Raw genomic sequence first — 20,791 nt, forward strand, 5'->3', positions numbered from 1 at the left:
TGGCAGGGAGGGGGTAAGGGTGGGGGTGGGATCTGGAGCTCCCCTTCCTCCCCCTCACCACAGCTACCACACACAGCAGCCCCCTCCCAGCCTAGACGTCCCCTCACCCCCCCTTCCCGTCGGCTCTCTCTGCCCCGGTTGTGTGTGACTGTCCGCGCAAGCGCGGAGCCCCTTTCCCTCAGGACAAACTGCTCCCCCCAGCCCCCACGGCAGCCCCAAGGGGGCTCGGGTTGTCAGTCAATCTGTCCCGGCTGGGGTGAGGGGAAGGGAACTGGGCTGCCTCGACGGCCTGCGGCTGTCCGAAAGAGCTCGGGGCGAGCAGTGCTGCCAAAGAAGTCGGTGGCTCGCGTGGCATCGAGGGGAGGGAGGAGAGGAAGAGGTACTCTTCCCTTGGCCTTCAGTTAGCCCCCAACTGGGAGCTTCCTCTTGCTCGTCCCCTCACACTGCCCCTCCGCCTGGCATAAGTGGCAGCCCCGGGGCTAGGGGACTGTGGGGGTGGAGGTTTGGAAATTCTTCAGTGAGGTGTCAGGGCTTGGGAGGGAAGTGTCAGAAGGGTAGAAGGGAGCCCATGAGAGCCCCCAAGATAACCGGATGATGGGGATGGGGGAAGGTGTGGACCCCCTCCGCCTTCGGGGACCTCTGGGACAGCACTTGAGCGCTGTGCCCAACTGTAAACAAGCTCACGTGATCTGCCCATGTGGAGCCAGGCTTGGGGCACTGGATTGAAGAGTGGGCCCAAGGCATGTTTACCCGGACTCCCTACCCAGGGCCCGGAGGGTTCCTGCCCTTTGATAAAGTGGCTGGCCTTACCACACTGTGACCACTTTTCATAGGGTCCTAGCTGTGGGAGCTGGAAGACTCCTTAGAGATCCTCCTGGCCAGAGCCCTGGCCACTTTATAAGGAAGAGACTGAGGAATGGGCAGGCTAGGGGACTTGCCCAGTCACATAAGTAGTAAGTGGCAGAGCTCCAGTACTCTTTCCACTACGTGCCACCACTTTTCTGGGACAGTGAACCACAAAAAGCTAAGAGACTTTAGTTCCTCCAGGGCTGAGTGTGTGTGTGTGAGAGAGATTAGGAGGGTAGGGGAGTGGAGAGGAAGGAGCCAGTGGGGAGGGGAAGACCAATGATCCTTTGACTCTAGGAAGGGAAAGGGAGGGTTAATACTTGGAAATTTGGGACCATTTTGCCATGGCCAGGGAAACATCTTGTGGTTGGAATGTGGGCACCATACTACTCTCAGTGATCAGGAAAACTGTTTCTAGACTAGTAATCATTCAGTTCTATAGCACTTTGAAGGTTTACAAAGTTCATCCTCCACAATAATCTTGTGAAGTAGATGGAGTAAGTACTCTTATTTCCAGCTTATAGGTAAGGAAACCAAGGTTTTTCAGGGTTAAATGGCATACAACTAGGGTAAGTATTAGCATATGGGTCTCTTCATTTAAACAGCTATGTTATCAGAGGACCCTAGTTCAAATTTCCCATCAGATTTTACCTGTGTGACCTTGGGCAAGTCGTTTCATTTCCTTGGGCCAGTTTCCCTTTGTAAAATAGGGAGTTGGACTAGATGGCCTCTGAGATCCCTTTCAGCTCCATCTGTGACCCTTCGGGGGCATTTATTAGGGGCCTTTCAGGCCTGGAGATACAAAGAGAAAAACCAAAAACATTGCTTACCCTCAAGGAGTTTGTTTTACTTGGGTTGGGGGTCACAACATGTATACAGTTAAGAAAAATAAAGTTATTTCAGGGGTGGGATGAGCATTAACAGCTGGAGGACTTAAAAAAAGCACTTGGGCTGAGTTGTGGAGGGAGCCAATGCTATTTCCAAACCACCAGGCTGCCTCTCTGTTAAGGGATTTAACCGTTCTCTTATAGTATGCATCAAATGGAGACATGCCAGCAACTTTCATATGGTCACAAGAGTTGGTTTAAATGGGAAGACTAGAAAAACAGAAGCTCAGCTGTGTCTTTCAGACTTACTTAGTAATCTATTAGAATTCAGAAATGAGTGAGTGAGGATTTTTTGTTTGTTTTACAGAAAGGGCAGAGGGTCCCCTCAGTAACTAGGTATATATGCCCCATCAGGAATAGAACTGATTTAGGGACAATTGCTAGAAAACAGACCAGAAGTCTTCCATTAACCTCCCTGTTTCTCTCTAAAAGTATTGATCCAGTTTCTCTTTCAGAACATTCATGTGGTGATATTGAAGATAGCCTCATTTATAAAACATTTCTAAAAACTTGACATTTCAACAGAACATGAGCTTGTCAACATGGTGCAGGGGCTGTGTCAATCCAACCTTGTCCTGAATTCAGTAGGAAAGTGGTTATTAGCACTTGACAGATAATGATACACTTGCAATTTATGAATGAGTTTAGAAGGGTTTGGGCTGTACAGGGCTTGTAAACAGAATCCAGGATGAAGATTTTTATAGTTGGAAGGAATCTCAGAAGCCACCTAACCCAGTCTCCCTCATTTTAGAGAGGAGGGTTAGTAACTTCCTATAAGTCATACAGTGAGCATCAGACTGAGGTCTCAAAGCTATGTTTTCTGCCTTGAGTCAGCACACTTTGTGCTTTATTACACAGCCTCCTCAGTGGAACAGTAGCTAGTTGTCTCCATTGCCACATTGCACTTTGGGAGAGTAGTGATTTTGAAATTTAGAATTTCAACACAGTCTGTTTCCCACTAAAGACCTCTTCTGACTTGGTCTGGAGGTGACACAGTTTGCAGAGGCTGTTGGAGTACAGTGTGAGTCTTGGCAAGTCTTACCAAGCTGGAAGGGCTTCAAGCACAGGCCTGGTGATAGATTGTGTGTGTCTGTCATCTGAGGACCAGCCGTGATAATTTCAGAAAGGCTTCTCAACAGGTTGGTCACACAGTGATGAAAATGTAAGACTATTTGCATGGCACCTATGTGGCTCAGTGGATAGAGTGCCAAACCTGGAATGGGAAGACTTGAGCTCAAGTATGGCCTCAGACACTTCCTGTGTGACCTTGAGCAAGTCACTTAACTGTTTGTCTAGTCCCTTGCCCTTCTGCCTTAGAGTTGTTACTAAAACAGAAAGTAAGGGTTTTTTTTTTTTTTAAAGACAGATTCATAGAGGGGTTACAATCTTTGTTAGTGGCAGAACCCATGGTGACAAGACAAATCCTTGAAGTTTTGATTGGAAGTTTCTTGAGAGCAGGGATTGTCCCATTTTTGTTCCTAGCTCTGTTCCTGGCATAGAGTTGGTGTTTAATAAATGCTTCTTGATTGCCTGATCAGCAACATTCTCTACCTTTCCTAAGGGTCCCCTCTGTGTTTTGAAAATTTCATATTAAAGACAAACTGGAGTGTTTCAAATCAAAGCTGGAAATTAAAAAACAATGTGTTTTAAAAAGTATAATGTTAAGGGGCAGCTAGGTGGCTTAGTGAATAGAGAGCCAGGTTTGAAGGTGAGAGGTTCTGGATTCTGTTTGGCCTCAGACACTTCCTAGCTTGTATGACGCTGGGCAGATTACTTGACCCCAGTTGCCTAGCTCTTACCATCCTTCTGTCTTAGAGCTGATTACTTGTATTGATTCTAAGACAGAGGGTAAGGGATTTAAAAAGAAATACAGTGTTGTAAGAGAGGTTTTTTTTAAAAATTATTTTAAAATGTAGATTACTCATCCTTTACATTTTGAATGTGGTACAGTTTTACCTATATGTAATCAGACAGTTCTAAACTTGGATCGAGTCCTGATAAATGACCAATACACTATAGTGGTACAAAAATATTATTAGCTAGTGTAGAGCAATGGGCAATTTTCAAATTGAATGCCTGCATGATACGGGGGAAGTGATAATGGCACTCAAAGGAATACAACACATTTTTTAACACACCAACAATCTGATTCTTTGAAACAAAGGAATTTGTAGGTTCCTAGCTTTAGAAATGTAAAAGGCATTGGAGGCTATTTAGGCCTGCCCTCTCATATTGTAGAAGAAGAAACTAAACTCCAGAGAGGGGCAGTGACTTGTCTAAGATCACATAGAAAGAAGTATGGTTGGAATTTGAACTCAAAAGCCAGCCATTGTTTTCACTGTACAAGGCTGCCTGCCCCTTGTAATTCCCTGTAATTCCTACAATAACAGAAATTCAAAACTGAGGGGCCTTGCATTTTGGAAAGAGGGCAAAGAGGATTTTTCATAATAATATGGCAGAAGTAGAAGAAGCTTATTGCCTTTAACTGTTCAATAATGGAACCACAAAACAATGTAATGAATATAGTCAGAAGAGATATTTTCTGCATCCTGATAAGGGTAGGATGGCCTTGAAGGGGATTAAACTATTCATGATAATCAGGGTGAACAATTGGGGATAGAAGCTGATGGTAGCTTGTATAGTCTGGTTATAGAAATGCCCGAGTAATAGTGATTCTCAAAGTTTCTAGGCTGGACTCCCTCAGCTTCAAAAAAGAATGAAAAAGAAACCAAACACCAAAGATTCTTCCCTTCCAAAGAATCATGCCTCTTCCTGTATAAAATAGCCATTATTGGGAGTATGTGCGCGCGTGGTGTGTGTGTGTGTGTGTGTGTGTGTGTGTGTGTGTGTGTGTGTTGAGACTGAGTCTCCCCATCTTGCCCAGGCTGGAAATGTAGTGACCACCAGTATCCCAATACCAATCATCATGAAAGCTTTAACTTGCTCTGTTGCTCCATTTTTCTAACCTGGGCTGGATTGCCCTCCCTCATGTAACCTGGAGTCCCTCTTCCTCTGGAAGTCTACCATATTGCTACCAGGCTTCATGTGGGCACTTAATCAGCTTTAGTGGAACTGAAGCTCCAAACTCAAGCTTAAAGGATCCAGCACAGCCTCAGCCTCCCCTAGTAGCAGGAATTACATGCATGGGTCATCATGCTTGGAAGTTTTTGTGTTTTAGTCAGCTTGGGTTCCAGATTACCAATGGAAGAACTCAGTCGTCTCCCAGATATTTCTTCACATAGTCCTTCCTTGATATTTTCAACCCAAAATGAATAGAATGGCACCTAGAATACAAGCATCTAAGTTCAGGTCTACTGCCCCTCTCTATGTAAGAGGAAAGAGAAAGCTCTCTTCTGCCATTGTTTGTTTGAGGGAGAGGAAAGAGAGCAATTTGCAAAATTATTACCAGATGGTCTGCACATTTAAGATTTTAAAAAACAAAACAAAACCCTGACCTGCTGTCTTAGAATCAATATTGTGTATCGGTTCCAAGGCAGAAGAACAGTAAAGGACTAGGCCAGCTTTGGCAAATGTTTTTGAGATTGTGTGGCCAAACTGCAACTTCAAGCTGTCTGTGAGCCCCCCACATTACCCCAGACAGTGGATGGAGGAAGTGCTCCCATTGGGCTGCTGGGTAGATGGGCGGGCATGTGAAAAATATCTTTGGGTGTTGTGGAGAGGGGGAACAGAATAGTCCCTTCCAGCATGCCAGGGCACATGTGCCACGCCTTCACCAATGTGGGGCTAGGCAATGAGAATTAAATGACTTGCCCAAGGTCACACAGCTAGGACGTATCTAAGGCCAGATTTGATCCCAGGACCTCCTGACTCCAGACCCAGCTTTCAATCCACTGAGACACCTAGCAGCCCCACTTTTAAGATTTCTTTTCAAATTTCATTCAGGAAAGGCACCTGCTTCAATGCCAGCACTTATTTCCTAGGAAGGTTGAAGGTATTTTGGAATCTCAAAGGAAGCTTGAGCCCAGCTTGGTACTCATAACCTTTAAGTAAACAGAAGCCCAAAGAGGGAGGCAAGACTACCCTTTGCCATTCTCTCCCTTCACCTTACCCTAACCCTAACAGCAAGCAGTCACATTCTTTTTTTTTTAACCCTTACCTTCCATCTTAGAATCAATATTGTGTACTTGTTCCAAGGCAGAAGAAAGACAAGGGCTAGGCAATGGAGGTTAAGGGACTTGCCCAACGTCACACAGCTAGGAAGTGTCTGAAACCAGATTTGAACCCAAGATCTCCTAACTTCAGGCCAGGCCAGGCTCTCAATCCACTGAGCCACCTAGCTGTATTCTTAATATAAACTAATGGTTCCAACAAACTACTTTCAAGGAAACATTTCATATTGGATGAAACTTATCTGTTTTAACCAGCAATCATTTATTGAATGCCTACTTTGTGCCTTTAGCACATAGTGTGCTACATGCTGTTGAGGCTACAAAGAAAATGTGACAAGTTTCCTGCCTTGGAGGACCTTACAAAGGAACTCAAGTGTTTATTCAGTTCCTGCCAGGTGAACAGAAGAACACTGTATTAGGAAATAGGTAGGTGAGATACAGATTTATGTAACATACAGTCCCTTTTCTAATGGGGAGAAAAGGACAAGCCAAAGGGATTTATTAAATACCTACTATGTGCCTGTTACTGTGCTGAAGCTGGGAGATACAAAGAAAGTAAAAAAAAAATAGTTGCTGCTTTTAAGGAGTTCACCATCTATGGGGGAAGACCACATGTAAACAAATGTGTCCAAACAAGATATATGAAGAATGAATTGAAAATCATCTCAAGGAAGGCACTAACATTAAAGACCCAGACACAAATGACTATGATAGAAAACTGAACTGAAGACAAAATCAATATATGTGAAACAATGAGAGGGCAGTTAAATGCTGGACTGTAGGATCTAGCCTATAAGTATTTAGGATGGAGAGATTATTATGGGCCAGAGTTGTTAAGAGAAATCTTCTTGGGGAAGCTAGGTGGCACAAATGTCCTGGGTTCAAATTTGACCTTCAACAGACCCTAGCTGTGTGATCCCAGGCAAATCACTTAACCTTGTTTGTCTTGCCCTTGCCCTTACATCTTAGAGTTACCAAACAGAAAGTAAGGGCTTAAAAAAAAAGAGAGAAGGCTTCTTTAAAGAGGTCGATTTTTAGCTGAGGCTTAAACAACAGTTAGGCTTTGGTTAGGCAAGGTAGGTAAACTTGTTTGTTTGAACAGGAATTTCCAATTTCTCTTACAGCTTGCTTTTCTTTTTAAATACATAATAAATTCAACATGTACCTTTCAAACAAGCCCTGCTTATCTCTTTCCTTCTGTTCTCCTCTGCACAGTTTTTCTTTTCTAATCTGAACTTAATCATAACTCCCCACCCGCTGAATGTTTCCATATACATACACAGCAGAATACAAAAAGATTCCAAATGGAATCTTCATTTCACATTGCTTCCTTTTGAGAACATGATGTAATAAATTTTATACATTAGTTTCGAAATCATCCTCTCTGGTTGGTGCTTCCGTTTGAACTTCCTTTGTTTTCTCTGTATAGTTTAAAAAATGTTTCAATGTCCCCTTCTTTTTTTGACAACCATATTTATTGCCAACCTAATGATAAAGAGACAAAAACACTTGGTTGATAAATAAATTTAGTCAAAGAAAACAAATCAGCCTGGTGTCTCTGGCCAGAAATATGTGTCTCCCAGCACCTTGAGTCTGTCCTCTGTCAGGAGGTGGGGGAGTATGTTTCCTCAGAGGGCCTCTGGACACTTGGCTACTTAAATCTTTCAAAGTTGTTTTTCTATTCTTGTCATTGTATATATTGGTTCCTGCATTACTATGCATTTCCCAGAATTTATTTCTTATAGTATAATAGGAAGGAAGGAAATAGCATTTATTAAGCACCTACTATGTGCCAAGTACTGTGCTAAGCACTTTGCAAATATGAATCTTATTTAATTCTCACAATAACCTTGGGAAGTAGGTGTTATTATGACTCTATTTTACAAATGAGGAAACTAAGGCAAAGAAGGCTAAGTGACTTGCCCAGGGTTACACATCTCATAAGTTTCTGAGATTGGAGTTGATCTCAGGTCTTCCTTTTCATTCTATCCAAAGTGCCATTACATTCATTCATATGCCACAATTCTTTCATCTATTCCCGGATTGTTGGATACTGCCTTAAGACTCCTGGTTTTTGCTTCCCTCACCCTGCTTTTAAATACTTCTTTAGGTAGGTAGTACCTGTCATAGCAAGAACTATTTTAAATATTTTCAAACACTAGAAGAAGTGATCTGGCTTATACAAATATATGTATTTCACTATCTTTTTTATTCATATTATTCATGTAAAGTATTCCACATAACATGGCAAAGATTTCAAAGTCCTCCTTTAACTCATAAAACTCATAAAATCCATTCAATTTGAATGTATAGAAATGCAGCTGCAAAGAATAAATTTATTTTTCTTGTTAAAAAAATTTTAATACTCCTTTAGGATTGAGAAGTTTGTTTTGTTTGTGTCTATTCAGAATCCTCCTCCATGTCATCTACTCTCTCGATCAATCCGGGCTTCTTTTTCACCATTCGTTTGCTTGTTAAGTTAGATGTATTTTTATACCAAATGGTTTCTGTGTTCAACTTTCTTATTTCCATTTCCGATAAGAGTGAGGTCAGCTAACCCCCCACTCCTTCTTTCATGTTTATCTACTGTTCTTCTCATGTACTTCAATAATGAGAAATAGCAAGTTCTACCCCTTTCCTCAGCCCTACTTGATCTCACCAAGTTCAGGTCATCTGATTCCTACACTGATTTCTACTCTATAGGGTCATGCTATCTGGGTATTTGGTATGTAGAATGTTGGGTCTTCAGGGCCATCTGTGACATCTCAGGACAAGGTGCTAGAGAGGAATGAGCTCCTGGGGGTCACCAATCCGAGTGTTGCTGTGGCTTCTAAGGATCTCTGCTGTGGGTTTTCAACTCCTCTGGGACTTTCTCATCAGGCCTCTCCACTCCTGCTGACATGGAATCTAAAGCTTTTCAAGGTAAAAGTTTCTCTACTTTCTGTGTTTGCCTTCATTGGCACTGGTTGTGCTGGCAGCCTCCTTTCTTCTTGCCTGTGGGCTTCTGGTTGCTTTTTGATGCACATCTAAAGTGGAAAGAGTCACTGTAGTTGCTCATTGGATGTAATTTTAATGTTTTCTTTTCTTAGAGTTGATCTGTGATAGCTCAGTTATCTGCCATTGTTCAGGTAGCCATCTTAGCCAGACATTTCTTCTGTGCATTAAAAACAAAATGCTCCAATGAGTCTCTTTTCTTTTGTTTTTGGCAACTCTGTCTCTAGACCTGTCCCCCACTGGAAAAAAAAAACAAAACAAAACTTCAAAGTTCATTTACTTTACAGTTTTCTTGTTATTATTTGGAAAATCTTAAGAGCTCTGATCAACTTGATCAAACACAATTCCAAAGGACTCAAGATGAAAGCTGCACTACACCTCCCAGCAGAGAGGTGATGAACTCAAGCACAAAATGAGACAGATATTTTTTGGACATGATCAATGTGGGAATTTGTTTTGCATGTCTATACATATTTGTTACAAAGGTTTTGTTTTTCTTTCTTTTTTCAATGGGGATGGAGGTGACAGGAATAGAAAAGAGATTTTTGTTCATTGAAAAATTTAAATTTTAATTAAAAAAATACTCTTCTTATGATATAAATTATTCTCCTGGTTCTGCTCACTTCTGCAGCATTCAACACAAGTCTTCCTAGCTTTCTCTGAAACTGTACCTTTCATCATTTCATAGGGTGAAAAATAAGATTCTATCATCCTTATAGAACATAATTTGTTTAGTCATTCTCTGAACAATGGATACCCTTTTAGTTTGTACTTGCTTATCATTACAAAAAGAGCTGCTGTGAATATTTTTGGACATATGAGTCCTTTTCATTTTTCTTTGATTTGGGGTGATATAGGTCAAGTAGTGATATAGCTCTGTGTAATAACTTAGTGACTTTTAGGGTATAGTTCCAGATTACATTCTAGACTGACTGGACCAAATTTACAGCTCTACCAACAATGCTTTAGTATGCCTGTTTTCACCATAGCCTTTCCCAAAATGATAATTTTCTTTTCTTGCCATCTTTGCCAATCTGATGAGTATGAGGTAGAATCTGAAAATGGGTTATAAATGCACATTTCTCTATTAGTAATTTGGAGCAGTTTTTCATATGGTTGTTGCTAACTTGTATTTCTTCTTTTGACAATTTTTCTATTGGGGGAATGGTCCTTGTTCTACTTGATGCAAATGTTTCCTTTCTAATGCTAACTGCATTGGTTTTGTGCAAAACCTTTTTAATTTTATGTAATGAAGGTGGTTTTATCTCCTGTGATCCTCTCTATCTCTTTAAACTCTCTATGTCGCTGCAAAGTAGCTGTTGGCAGCCATAGTTGGTCTTTCAAAACAGGAAAAATAACAGTATGAATTATGAAAGGAAAACAAATTGATTTTCTTCTCAAAGTGAGGCAGGGTAAGAAGAATTTGTAAGGGAACAAACTGAGTGAGTAAATATGTTATTTTTACATGGGTTGAATTTTTGGATGAATATCATGATGACATTTTGAGAAATTGTCACCATAGGAAAAGGGTGAGAATTTCCAGAGGTGAGGCCACTCCTCTAGGCCAATCACAGGAGCCCTTGACTTCTGAGCAAAGCAGCAGGCCATCATTACTGTACTCAGGAAGCTGAAGGCTTGTTTATATATCAGGCTGGCTTAAGAAGTCTGCCCAGATGGCATTTTTTTCAAGCTTAGGTAACTCTAATCTCCAATAAAGTCCTCCTCCAGTACTTTATCATCAGCTAGAGAAAGCTCTCAAAGCTGTGTATTCCAGGGAAGCACAAGCTTTAGTGAGCTTACAAAGGACACCTCTTGTTAGAGAACCAGCCCAAATGTGGTGAAGCCCATCACCGAAAGGTTGGCCATTGGGTGATGAATTTGTTTTTCTGGCCAAAGCAACTTGGAAAGACTGTTTACTGATACATAGAAGGGATTCAATCTGTATTCATGGAAGGGATTGCACTTCTTTCTGTGGCACTGTCCAAGGTCAGCCCTAGACAAAGTTTGGGTCCTCCCCTCTTTTTTTTAAACCCTTACCTTCTGTCTTAGTATCAATTCTAAGACAGAAGAGTGGCAAGGGCTAGGCAAAAAGGGTTAAGTGACTTGCCCAGGATCACACAGCTAGGAAGTGTCTGATGTCAGATTTGAACCCAGGGCCTTTCATCTCCAGGCCCAGCACTCTATCCACTATACCACCTGGTTGCCCCCCTACTAACTCTTTCAGAGTTTCTCAGATCCTAACTTCTATACAGATTTTTCCTGGGCTCTCCCAGAAACTTGCCCTTTCAGATACCTTCATATATGATGTATATGTCTTAGATATGTCTCCATATTTACATGTTTTCTGTTGGTTATATGCTTCTTGAAAGCAGAGTCTGTGGGGCTTGAGGTTTTGTTGGTTTTGTTTTGGGCCTTTCTTTGTATCCCTGGCACTGAAGATAATGCCTGGCACATAGTAGGCAATCAGTACATTTACTGGTTGACTAACCCTCACCTTACTCATGCACTCATGTACACTATCTCCAACCACTCAGGTAGTTAGCATCCTAATGTTGCCCTCTGGTTGCCTCCTGGTTCCTACTGTGATGCCTCATCCAAATCTGTTCTCCCTGGCATGTGTCCAATATTCTGAATTTCTGCCTTCTTCACTTCAGGGTATAGCTTCAGCAACCTGTCCCACTAAGGGGAGGCAATGTGGAGGTTCTACTTCTAAGTTAATTCACTGTGTAATCTTGGATAAGAGACTAGTTTTCTGGGCCTCATGTTTCTATATCTGTAAAACCAGGGGGCTGGTCCAGGCCAGATGATTTCTAAAGTCCTTTTCAGCTGAGATTCAATGATCATTGGAAAGCAATCTCATAAACAAATTCACAGGAGTGTCAATATTTGATAACTAGAGCTTGTTAGTGTATACAAGGGAACTTACGTGTTCACATTTTGCAATATTGACTCGGGAAAAGGAAAGAATGAAGAATGCCCATGTCCAGAATCCCATTAATTTAGGCCAATTGCCATGCTACATTTCTCTTTTTTGGAAGGGTTGTTCATATTGCTGTGGTGACCTGATGCCAGCTCCTTCCCAATTTTCATTAGGATCAGTTTAGGAGGCAACTTTAATTCCTAGCCAAGAGAAATGACAAATGGAAGCAGGTGCATGAAATGGAGCACTGATAAGCTGAGCAAAATGGTTTAATGTTTTTTTTTTAAATGACACCAAGAAAATTAACAGTGTAGGTTATGATTCATGGTGAAATCTGGGGCAGAAATGAATTGTTAAAGACACTGCTAGGACTGGCAGGTGGAAAAAGAAAGTATTAGCAGTGAAGCCCCAAGAACCTTGGAATTCTGCACATTCCTAAAGTTTGTCCCCTTAAGTCAATGTATGCTTTCCCTGCTGAAGTCAGTCACTGTTGTGGGAAGAGTTTTTTTTTTTTTTTGAAGAGTCCATGGTATAGTTCAAATTTGGCATCAGACACTTACTAGTTATATGGCCCTGGGCGAGTCACTTAACCCTGTTTGCCTCAGTTTCCTCATCTGAAAAATGAGCTGAAGAAGGAAATGGCAAGCCATCTATATCTTTGCCAAGAAAACCCCAAATGGGGTCATGAGTCAGACACAACTGAAAATGACTGAACAACTGTGATATAGTGCCAAGTGTACTAAGCTGGAAATCAGGGCCCTTGGCTTCTTGCCTTAGTTTTGCCACCAACTAGCTATGTGCAAGGCACTTCCCTTTGAGACCTCTGCTGTGGACAATGAGAGCGTTGGACTATCTGTAAAATCTCTTCTAGTACCAACATTCTGGAACTGGAATTCAATTCTTTGTGTTAAAGATTTTGACTGTCTCCCTTCTTAAGTGCCTAAATGTTGGGAAATGCATTCCACGCTGTCCATTACTTTTCTTAGGTTTAAGAAAAATGTATCCTTTAAAGCTCATTTTCTTTGAAATCCCAGTCTTCAAAGGGGACTCTTTCTCAAAGGAGGCACAATGGACTGGGACAATGAATGTTATTTAGTGATTGCAAATTTGGGTGTTTTGGCTCTAACAAAGCTCACTGTGCAGAGTAATTAAAAAGCCTATTGCCCTTGAAACAAAAAGGATTTACTAAATGCTGAGAGCACATAATCCAACTTGGAATGTATGGGTTATGGTGTTTTGATTTTTAAAGAAGAAGAAAAAAGAAAAACTATACAGTATACTTAGGCTGAAAAGGTAATAATAACTTTTTATGTGCTATACATAACTTAATATTGCATGGTTTATGACCATGGAGTAAGAAATAGTAGTAGTAGTATTACCACATTCCTATAATGCTTAAAAAAAAAAAGAAGAAAGCCCCTGAAGAAATAGAAACTCACAGGTCAGGGCTGGATAATCTGAAATGTACAGAATAATAAACTTATTGTATTATAAGGCAGTGAGTGTGGTGGAAGTGTATGAGACTTTGGACCAGACATGAGCAAACCTGAATTCGAGTCTGAGCTCTGGCATTAGCTAGGGGTAACCTTAGCCAAGTAACTTCACTTTTCTGAGCCTCGGTTTTCTTATTTGTAAATAGAGATAATAGCAGCTACCACCTCATGAGGTTGTGAGGCCCCAAAGAGAATTTTAATAAAGCTCTAAATCTCAGTATGATGCAATATAAACTGTTTCACAAACTGTAAAGGATTTATATAAATGGAAGCTGCACTTATTCTCAGATTTCTCAGATGAGATGATCTCTGATTCTTTTGAGCTCTAAACAATTCTGATTCTATGACTAATAAGCTGTGTAGGTGAATAAAAAGTGGAAAGTCAGTATGTACAGCTGCTGGGAAAGCACTTAGTAGTAGACTTAGGTGCTACTGGATATGTTGAAAGATGAGGAGAAATGGTTTGCTGTTTTTCTAATGAGCACAAGGAAAATATAATCTAGGGCCCCATTTGGTCAAATTTGGAAAGTCTGGAAATTAGTGCCAATGATTAAGAATCTCCATCTGGTAAAAAACTTTACCATTTATGTGGCCATTTTTTTTCTGCAAGTGAATCTGAATTCAAGGTGATAAATGGCTTTCCAGAACGATTTTAAGGTGCAGTCCACATAACTGAAAATTAGAGGTGTACTAGAATTCTCTAATTTAATTTGGCATCTTTAAATTATTTGGGTAAAAAGCAGTGCATGGATGGCTTTTGATTTTTATTAAAAATATTACATTTAGAAGTACTTGATTTTTTTTTAAACAGACTAGGGAAACATACAGTAACACATTATCTAGTGGTCAGATTTATGACAACTTCAGCTATCTGAACATAGCTGGAAAACCAGAATCAATCAATAAAGGACCTCTGAGCTTTGGGGAAAAGAGTTGCCACAAAAGCCACATTCTCTGCTGTACAGACAGGTGTGGAGCCACCTTCATTCCGAACTCTTTCTTGGATTAAATAACACCTTTCCTCCTATTCAATAAACTCCAGTGGCTCCCTATTACTTCAAGGATCAAATCTGAAATCCTGGGTTTGATTTTCAAACCCCTTCATAACCCAGCCCCTCCCTACCTTTCTAGTCTTCTTAAACCTTAGGCCCTTTCACATGCTCTCTATATAATCCAGTAACACTAGCCTCCTGGATGCTCCTCTCACAAAACAGACACTCCATCTCCTTTTTTCACTGGTTCTCCCCTATTCCAGGAACTTTCTGCCTCTTCACCTCTGCTTCCCTGACTTCCTTCAAGTCTTAGCTAAAATCCTTGATTCAGCCAGAAGCCTTTCCTGTCCTTTTTTAGTCTTGATGTCTTTCCTCGGATTTATCCTGTATAGATCTGGTTTATACAAAGCTGTTTATGTGTGTTATATCCTCAATCAGATTGTGAGCTCCTAAGAGTAGGGACTATATTTACCTTTGAGTTCCAGTGCTTAGTACAGTGCCTGCCACACAGTTGGTGCAATCGACCATTTATCTGAATTTGGTATTCCACTTCCTATGTCTGTGTCACACAGAGGCTGTTCTCCATGCCTAGAATGTATTCTCTCCTCACATTTGATTCTTAGAACTGGCTTCCTTCAAAGCTTAGTTCAGGTGCCACCTCCTCAGGGAAGCCTTTCCTTCTCCCTCCAATTGTTAGTATTCAAATAATCATGTATAAATCTGTTTTATACAGATGTCTATACAGAAGACAAGATGTCTTCCTCTAATAGCATGCACGCTCCTCAAGGGCAGGGATTCATTATTGGCTTATCTTTGCATTTCCACTCCTAGCACAGAATTTAAAAAAAATACTCTATGGATTGGATTGGAAAAACTCATAAGTAAATTTGAACCATTATTGAATTTATTGTATTGTATTTGGTAATTTATGTTATTTTTTTAATGTAAAAGTTGATTTGGGGTGCTGATTTAAAAGTTGAAATTTTGCTTTGCTTGAAGCATAGTACTGAAAAGTGGCATTAATTGAGATTGAGGACTCTTCTTTATTGCCTTAGAAGCTAAATGTAATTTTTCATAGTGCTCTAATTTTTATAGTGTTCATAGTCTGTGAAAGGAGGATTTATAAATGACAGTATGGTACTTAGATTAAACCTGTTTTAGCAAGCCAATAACAAGAGTTAAAGGTCATGTTTCATTAATTGATTTTTAAAGCCTTTGTCGATGAATTATGAGCTAGCATGAAACTAAATGCCAGCCAGCACCTGCTTCTTGCTTAGGTAACATAAGCTCCTGAAAATGAGTGATCAGCCAGTTTTCCTTTTTCTCTTTGCCTGTATCTCTCCCTCTTTTTCCCTAGGATTGCAAAAATGCTTTGGAGCTTTTAACTGAATCAAAGAGAGAAATCCAGACTAGATCAGAGACCGCAAGAAGAGAAGTAGAGGCAAGAGGGACTCAGTGCCAATGCAGCAACAAAGAAGTCAACCAGAATTAGTGGAAGGAAATCTTCCTGTTTTTGTATTTCCTACTGAGCTGATATTTTATGCAGATGACCAGTCAACACACAAACAGGTGTTGACACTGTATAACCCCTATGAATTTGCCCTAAAGTTCAAAGGTGAGTCTCTCTGCTTCAGGTGGCTGAAAGGTGACCTTGTTCAGTGTAACTGTAACGGGTTAGTCCTTTATCTTTGGCCAGCTTATTGGCCATAATTTCATATCTCATGCGAATGGGTACCTCCATCTGAGCTTTTTGGAAGCTAGCCTTAAATGACTATTCTGACCTTTGTCTTTCAGTTTTATGCACTACTCCCAATAAGTATGTTGTCGTTGATGCTGCGGGAGCAGTGAAGCCTCTATGCTGTGTGGATATGTAAGTCAAAGCCACTTGCTAAGTTGAATACTTTAAGGCTGATGCTAACTTTCTTTTAAGTTTTGTAATGACAGGTTAAATTTAAGCTGTATTTTTCATTTGTTACCTACTCGTAATTTTTATTTGGTATTTGCTGTGCTCTGAGCTCATTAAGATGTTTTGGTGCAATGAACTTCTCTTTAAGAGGTTCCTGGCAGTTTTTAAACAAATTGGCCAAATGCTCATTGCGTTTAAAAGATTTCGGAGCCATCTTGATTGCATATTTTCTCTGAAAATGATATATTAGATCTTGATTATATCTTTTCTATGCAACCCTTTCAGATTGTTTTTTAATCTCTTAATTGCAGCAGGGACATCCAAGAAGATCCTTTAGAAAGAGGGGGGAAATGGCCTAGCTTTTCTTCTCTGGTTTGCTGTCTCTACATTTGCACTGGGGGATTTGGCTTTAACACATCCTGATCCTAGTGCTATCCTGAATTTGAATACTGAGAATATAAGTTCATCTGCAAGTATTCAGCCAAGAGGCCCAGAAAGTTTACCCAGAGAGACAGGAAGCAACTAAGAGAATTATGTGAGCAAGTGTAGAAGGAGCTTCTTATGTATAAGAAGCTACAAGAGCTCTTCCAAATCATTTCATTAGGAGAATAAGCTGAACTATGTCCTGAATCAATTCGTATTTGGTTTTTGCCCTAGTGACAAACTCTTTGATGTTCACTTAAATCTTCTAGAACTGGAAACAGGAGCTAGGTTTCTTTTTCTAAAGTATCTTAATTTCTCTAAGAGAGCAAGCCAAAGTAGTGTGCTTTGGAAAACCACTAGGAATGGGCTCTTCATTCTCAGGGAGGAATTTTCTTTGAATTTTCAATGTGGGTAATAAAACTGTGTTGCAAAGTCTGGCCTGTTGAAATGTGGTTTCTTGCCAAATGCCCTACATGCTCTGTGTTCTTTGGTAAGAAACAGCATAATGCATAAATTTTGCTTTGTAGAAGAACTATGAACAAACTGCCTTTTTCCATGGCATTGTGTTGCTGCCTTCATGTTACACTACTAACAATCGATTCATTGCTCATTGCCTTATACAACCTCAGGTTTGTGATCTGAGCCATAGATATGTGGCAGCAGAGATTACTAAGAGGTACCAGAGTAGGAAATAATTGATTACTGTTACTGTTTGTGTAGTAAATGCTACAGTACCATTAACAGAAAGATGTAATTGCTAAAATGGGGAAAGATTTTTGTCTCTTTTGCATCAGACTTTTGTATGGAGGCTGCTGCTCCATCTCAAATGCATGATGTGCTTCTCCCTTCAAATGCTTTAAATACCTTTCAATTTCCCATGTTTTGGGCTTACATACATTTTTGGTTAGAGCAAATGTGTTTTGTTGTGATTTGTTAATAATGTTTTCTATATAGTACTGAGATCTCCCTCTCCACTTGTCATGCAAAACCCCACAAACCTAATAGCATTTGTTTTCTGATCTTATACAGCGTAATTCGTCACAGAGATGTTCGATCCTGCCACTATGATGTAATAGACAAATTCCGTCTCCAAGTTTCTGAGCAAAGCCAGCGAAAAGCTTTAGGACGGAAAGAGATTATTGCTACCCTCCTTCCATCTGCCAAAGAACAACGAAAGGAAGTGGAGGAAAAGAGAATAAAGGAACATTTGACAGAGAGTGTCTTTTTAAAAGAGCACATGCTCTATCAAACAGGTCTCTATTTTTAAAAAGCTTATTTAGGTTTTCTTTGTTTCTGTTTACAACAGGGGTTCCTAACCTTGGCTCCGTAAACTTTAAAAAACACATTTTCTGATCACTGTACTTCAATATGATTGGATTCCTTTGTAAACCTATATATTTTGTGTTAGGCATTTAAAGACATGGTTCTGAGAAGAAGTCCCTAGAGGTCTTACCAGACCACCAAAGGGATCCATGACACAAAAAAGGTTCAGACTCCCTGGTTTACAGTAACCTTGGGAATAACTACATCCAAGATATGAGTATATATGTGCTTGTGTGTGTATATGTATCAGTACACACAGAAACATACATACATACAGTACACACATACATATACACACAGCTGGTGGGAGGGCATTTAGAAATTGATGTGGATAGAGGGCTGGAGTTTGACTTCCCAAAAGGGCCAGGATGTGGCATTCTAGCCTTCCCAAGCTCTTTTGAACCTGAAGAAAGAAGACAATATATTAATTGTATGCTAATACAATTTAGCTATGTATGCTTTGTTTGGACTACTTTTTCCTTTATCCTTTCTTATTTAATTGATTTGAAAGGAGAGAGAGCTTGCTTGACACTAGGACAAAATGTGGATACTGTTTCTTGACTGACATTATAAAGTAATGATTGTCATGATATTTAGAAAGAATATAGGTCCTTGGCCTTCAAAAGAGCTTGAATTTCATTTCTGTGAAATACTGGAAAATGAAAAAGTCCCCCTAATACAGATTGCGGCCCCCTTCAGGCCTTAGTAGAAGGTCTTCTTGAGTTGTTCTGGAAAAACAGTTCATGATCTGGTGGTCTACCTTCTGGTACTGAACTTTGCCAACCCTAATTGACTGGTCCTTGGAAGACAGTATTACTTTGTCACTGGGTCTGAAACCTTTCCAGTTTAGGGTAGGACCTGTCTGACCTTGTGCTGTTTTGGCACACGGCCTTGGAGACCCCATAACCCCTTGACTCTACCACAGACAGTGCAAACTTTGAGGGAGGGTATGGATTCTTTCATTTGTGTCATTGTATCTCTAACAATTAACCCAGTACCTGGCATCTAAAACATCAGAATAAGACCGGAATGGCTGAACAATAGAGATGAGAATTTTGTCACATTTACAATTCCCTCTCCTCTCCAGAAGGCTTGGTAATAATTCAAAATTAAGATTTGTTTTTTGTTTTCTTTATTTTTCCTAAAAGGAAAAGGAATAAGAAAGCTAAAGGGCTCAATTTAGTCCTTTTATCTTCTACTACATAAAGAAATTTTATGCAAAATAATAATGCTAATTTTGCTTGAATAATAGCTGGCTGTTCCTCCCACTCATGCTTCGCTTTAATTATATAAATAATTAAATATTTATATCTTATTTAAGAGGATTTGAGAACCAAATTTATTTAGTTGCTATAGCCCAAGCTGAAACTCTAGTATATAAAAAAAGAGAGAGAAAGAGAGCTAAGTAACATTTGGCTTATACTGTAAGAGGGCAAACACCAGGAAGGTATGTGAGTGAATTGTATGTGGTTCATTTGCCCTCCAAGCTGTGTTAAGGAGGCTCATGTTGTTTTGTGGGGAAAAAAAGGGAAAAAGGAAAAAAAACTCATTAAAATTGGATTTAATTAAACTAGGCAGATTATAAAAATCCCCTGTGGGTTACTCATTCAATACCTCTTCATTCCTCATTTCCTTCCAGTTAGTTCTTCACAAATGGCATTGTGTACTTTTAACATTGTCACCATCTCCGTACTTAGCTCTTTGAATGTTAATCCCCCCCCCCTGTTCTTTTTAATTCCTTCTCACCCCACTTCTATTATTAGAAGGGAAACATTTTTAAGGTACAAAATAAAAGAGAACCTTTTTTTTCAATGACATGAGTATAGTCAGCACTCCATCCTTTAAATGTTATACAGCCTATACATGAGTTTTGTTACTTAATCCCTTTCTTGTTACAGGAATTCATGGGTCCCCATTTGAGAAAGTTGCAAGGCAGCCTTGGAGTCAGGAAGACTTGAGTTCAAGCCCCACTTCTGATACACACTGCAGTGTGACCGTAGGCAAGTCACGTGATCTCTCAGTACCCCATGCAATTCTCTGAGCAATTCTCTGACTAGAAATTACCAAGCAGGAGCCACTCTGCATTGCTGGGGGGAATTTACTCACTGGGAGTTCTTAATAAAATCTTGGGTCTGGACCACCCCCCTCCCCCCAAAAAAAATCCAAATCCAAACAGAACAAAACTCTTTCTTGGCGACAATATCTCCAAATAGACTAATAGAGTGGGAGAGAGCATTGAGTCTGGAGTCAGAGGCCCTGGTCTTTGAATTCTGAATCTGATAATTGTGTTTTCTTGGGCATATGTCTTTCCTGGGATCATAGAAGTGCCGATTTAGGTCCAGAAGAGACTTTAAAGGTCATTTTATTGATGAAGGGAGACCTAGGATTAGAAAAGAGACAGTGGAATGTGATGGAAAGAAGTTTAGAGACTGAGGCCCCAGGTCTAAACACCAAGTCTGTGAGACCAGGTAAGTAACTTTAGATCTGCCTCTAGACTTTCTCCTCTGTAAAAATGAAGAGACTGGATGACCTGAAGTGCCCATTCTATGATCTTATGGTGATGACTTGGCCAAGGTCACACTGGTAGCAGAGCTAGAATCCCCATCTTTTGTAGACATTGTCACAGTCCTCAGGTTATTATACAGCCTTTAGAGTCAGGAAAAGGGGAAGGATGGAGACAGTAACTAACACAGAGCTTTCTTCTCAGAATGGATGCCCAAAAATTGTTGCTGACAGACAAAGGAACCTGACAGTCCTTTGAAGCAAAGAGCCCCTGTTGATGCTATCTTTTGATGTCAGAACAGTTTGTGAAGTTGAAATGCTTTGCTTTGTCCATTTTCTAAATCCACTAGACTCTCCTGACTTTTTTTAAAATAC

General features: G+C 40.2%; 1 protein-coding gene across 6 annotated transcripts in view; it reads left to right on the forward strand.

Moving 5' to 3' along the window:
- MOSPD1 (motile sperm domain containing 1) overlaps positions 1–20,791 on the forward strand; it is a 41,037-nt gene that overhangs the window by 251 nt on the left and 19,995 nt on the right. The window contains exons 1-5 of one of the 6 annotated variants that reach the window (XM_056809374.1): positions 20–8,785; positions 15,620–15,877; positions 16,057–16,132; positions 17,621–17,844; positions 19,813–19,914. In XM_056809374.1, the coding sequence (XP_056665352.1) occupies positions 15,724–15,877; positions 16,057–16,132; positions 17,621–17,844; positions 19,813–19,914 (556 nt within the window). In that variant the 5' untranslated portion in view covers positions 20–8,785; positions 15,620–15,723. Of the gene's footprint in view, positions 1–13; positions 15,878–16,056; positions 16,133–17,620; positions 17,845–19,812; positions 19,915–20,791 lie in introns of those variants that run through there. The other 5 variants (XM_056809375.1, XM_007507223.3, XM_056809376.1 and 2 more) reach the window with 5 other exon arrangements.

This window comes from Monodelphis domestica, chromosome X (assembly GCF_027887165.1).
Source record: "Monodelphis domestica isolate mMonDom1 chromosome X, mMonDom1.pri, whole genome shotgun sequence".
Classification (NCBI taxonomy): domain Eukaryota; kingdom Metazoa; phylum Chordata; class Mammalia; order Didelphimorphia; family Didelphidae; genus Monodelphis; species Monodelphis domestica.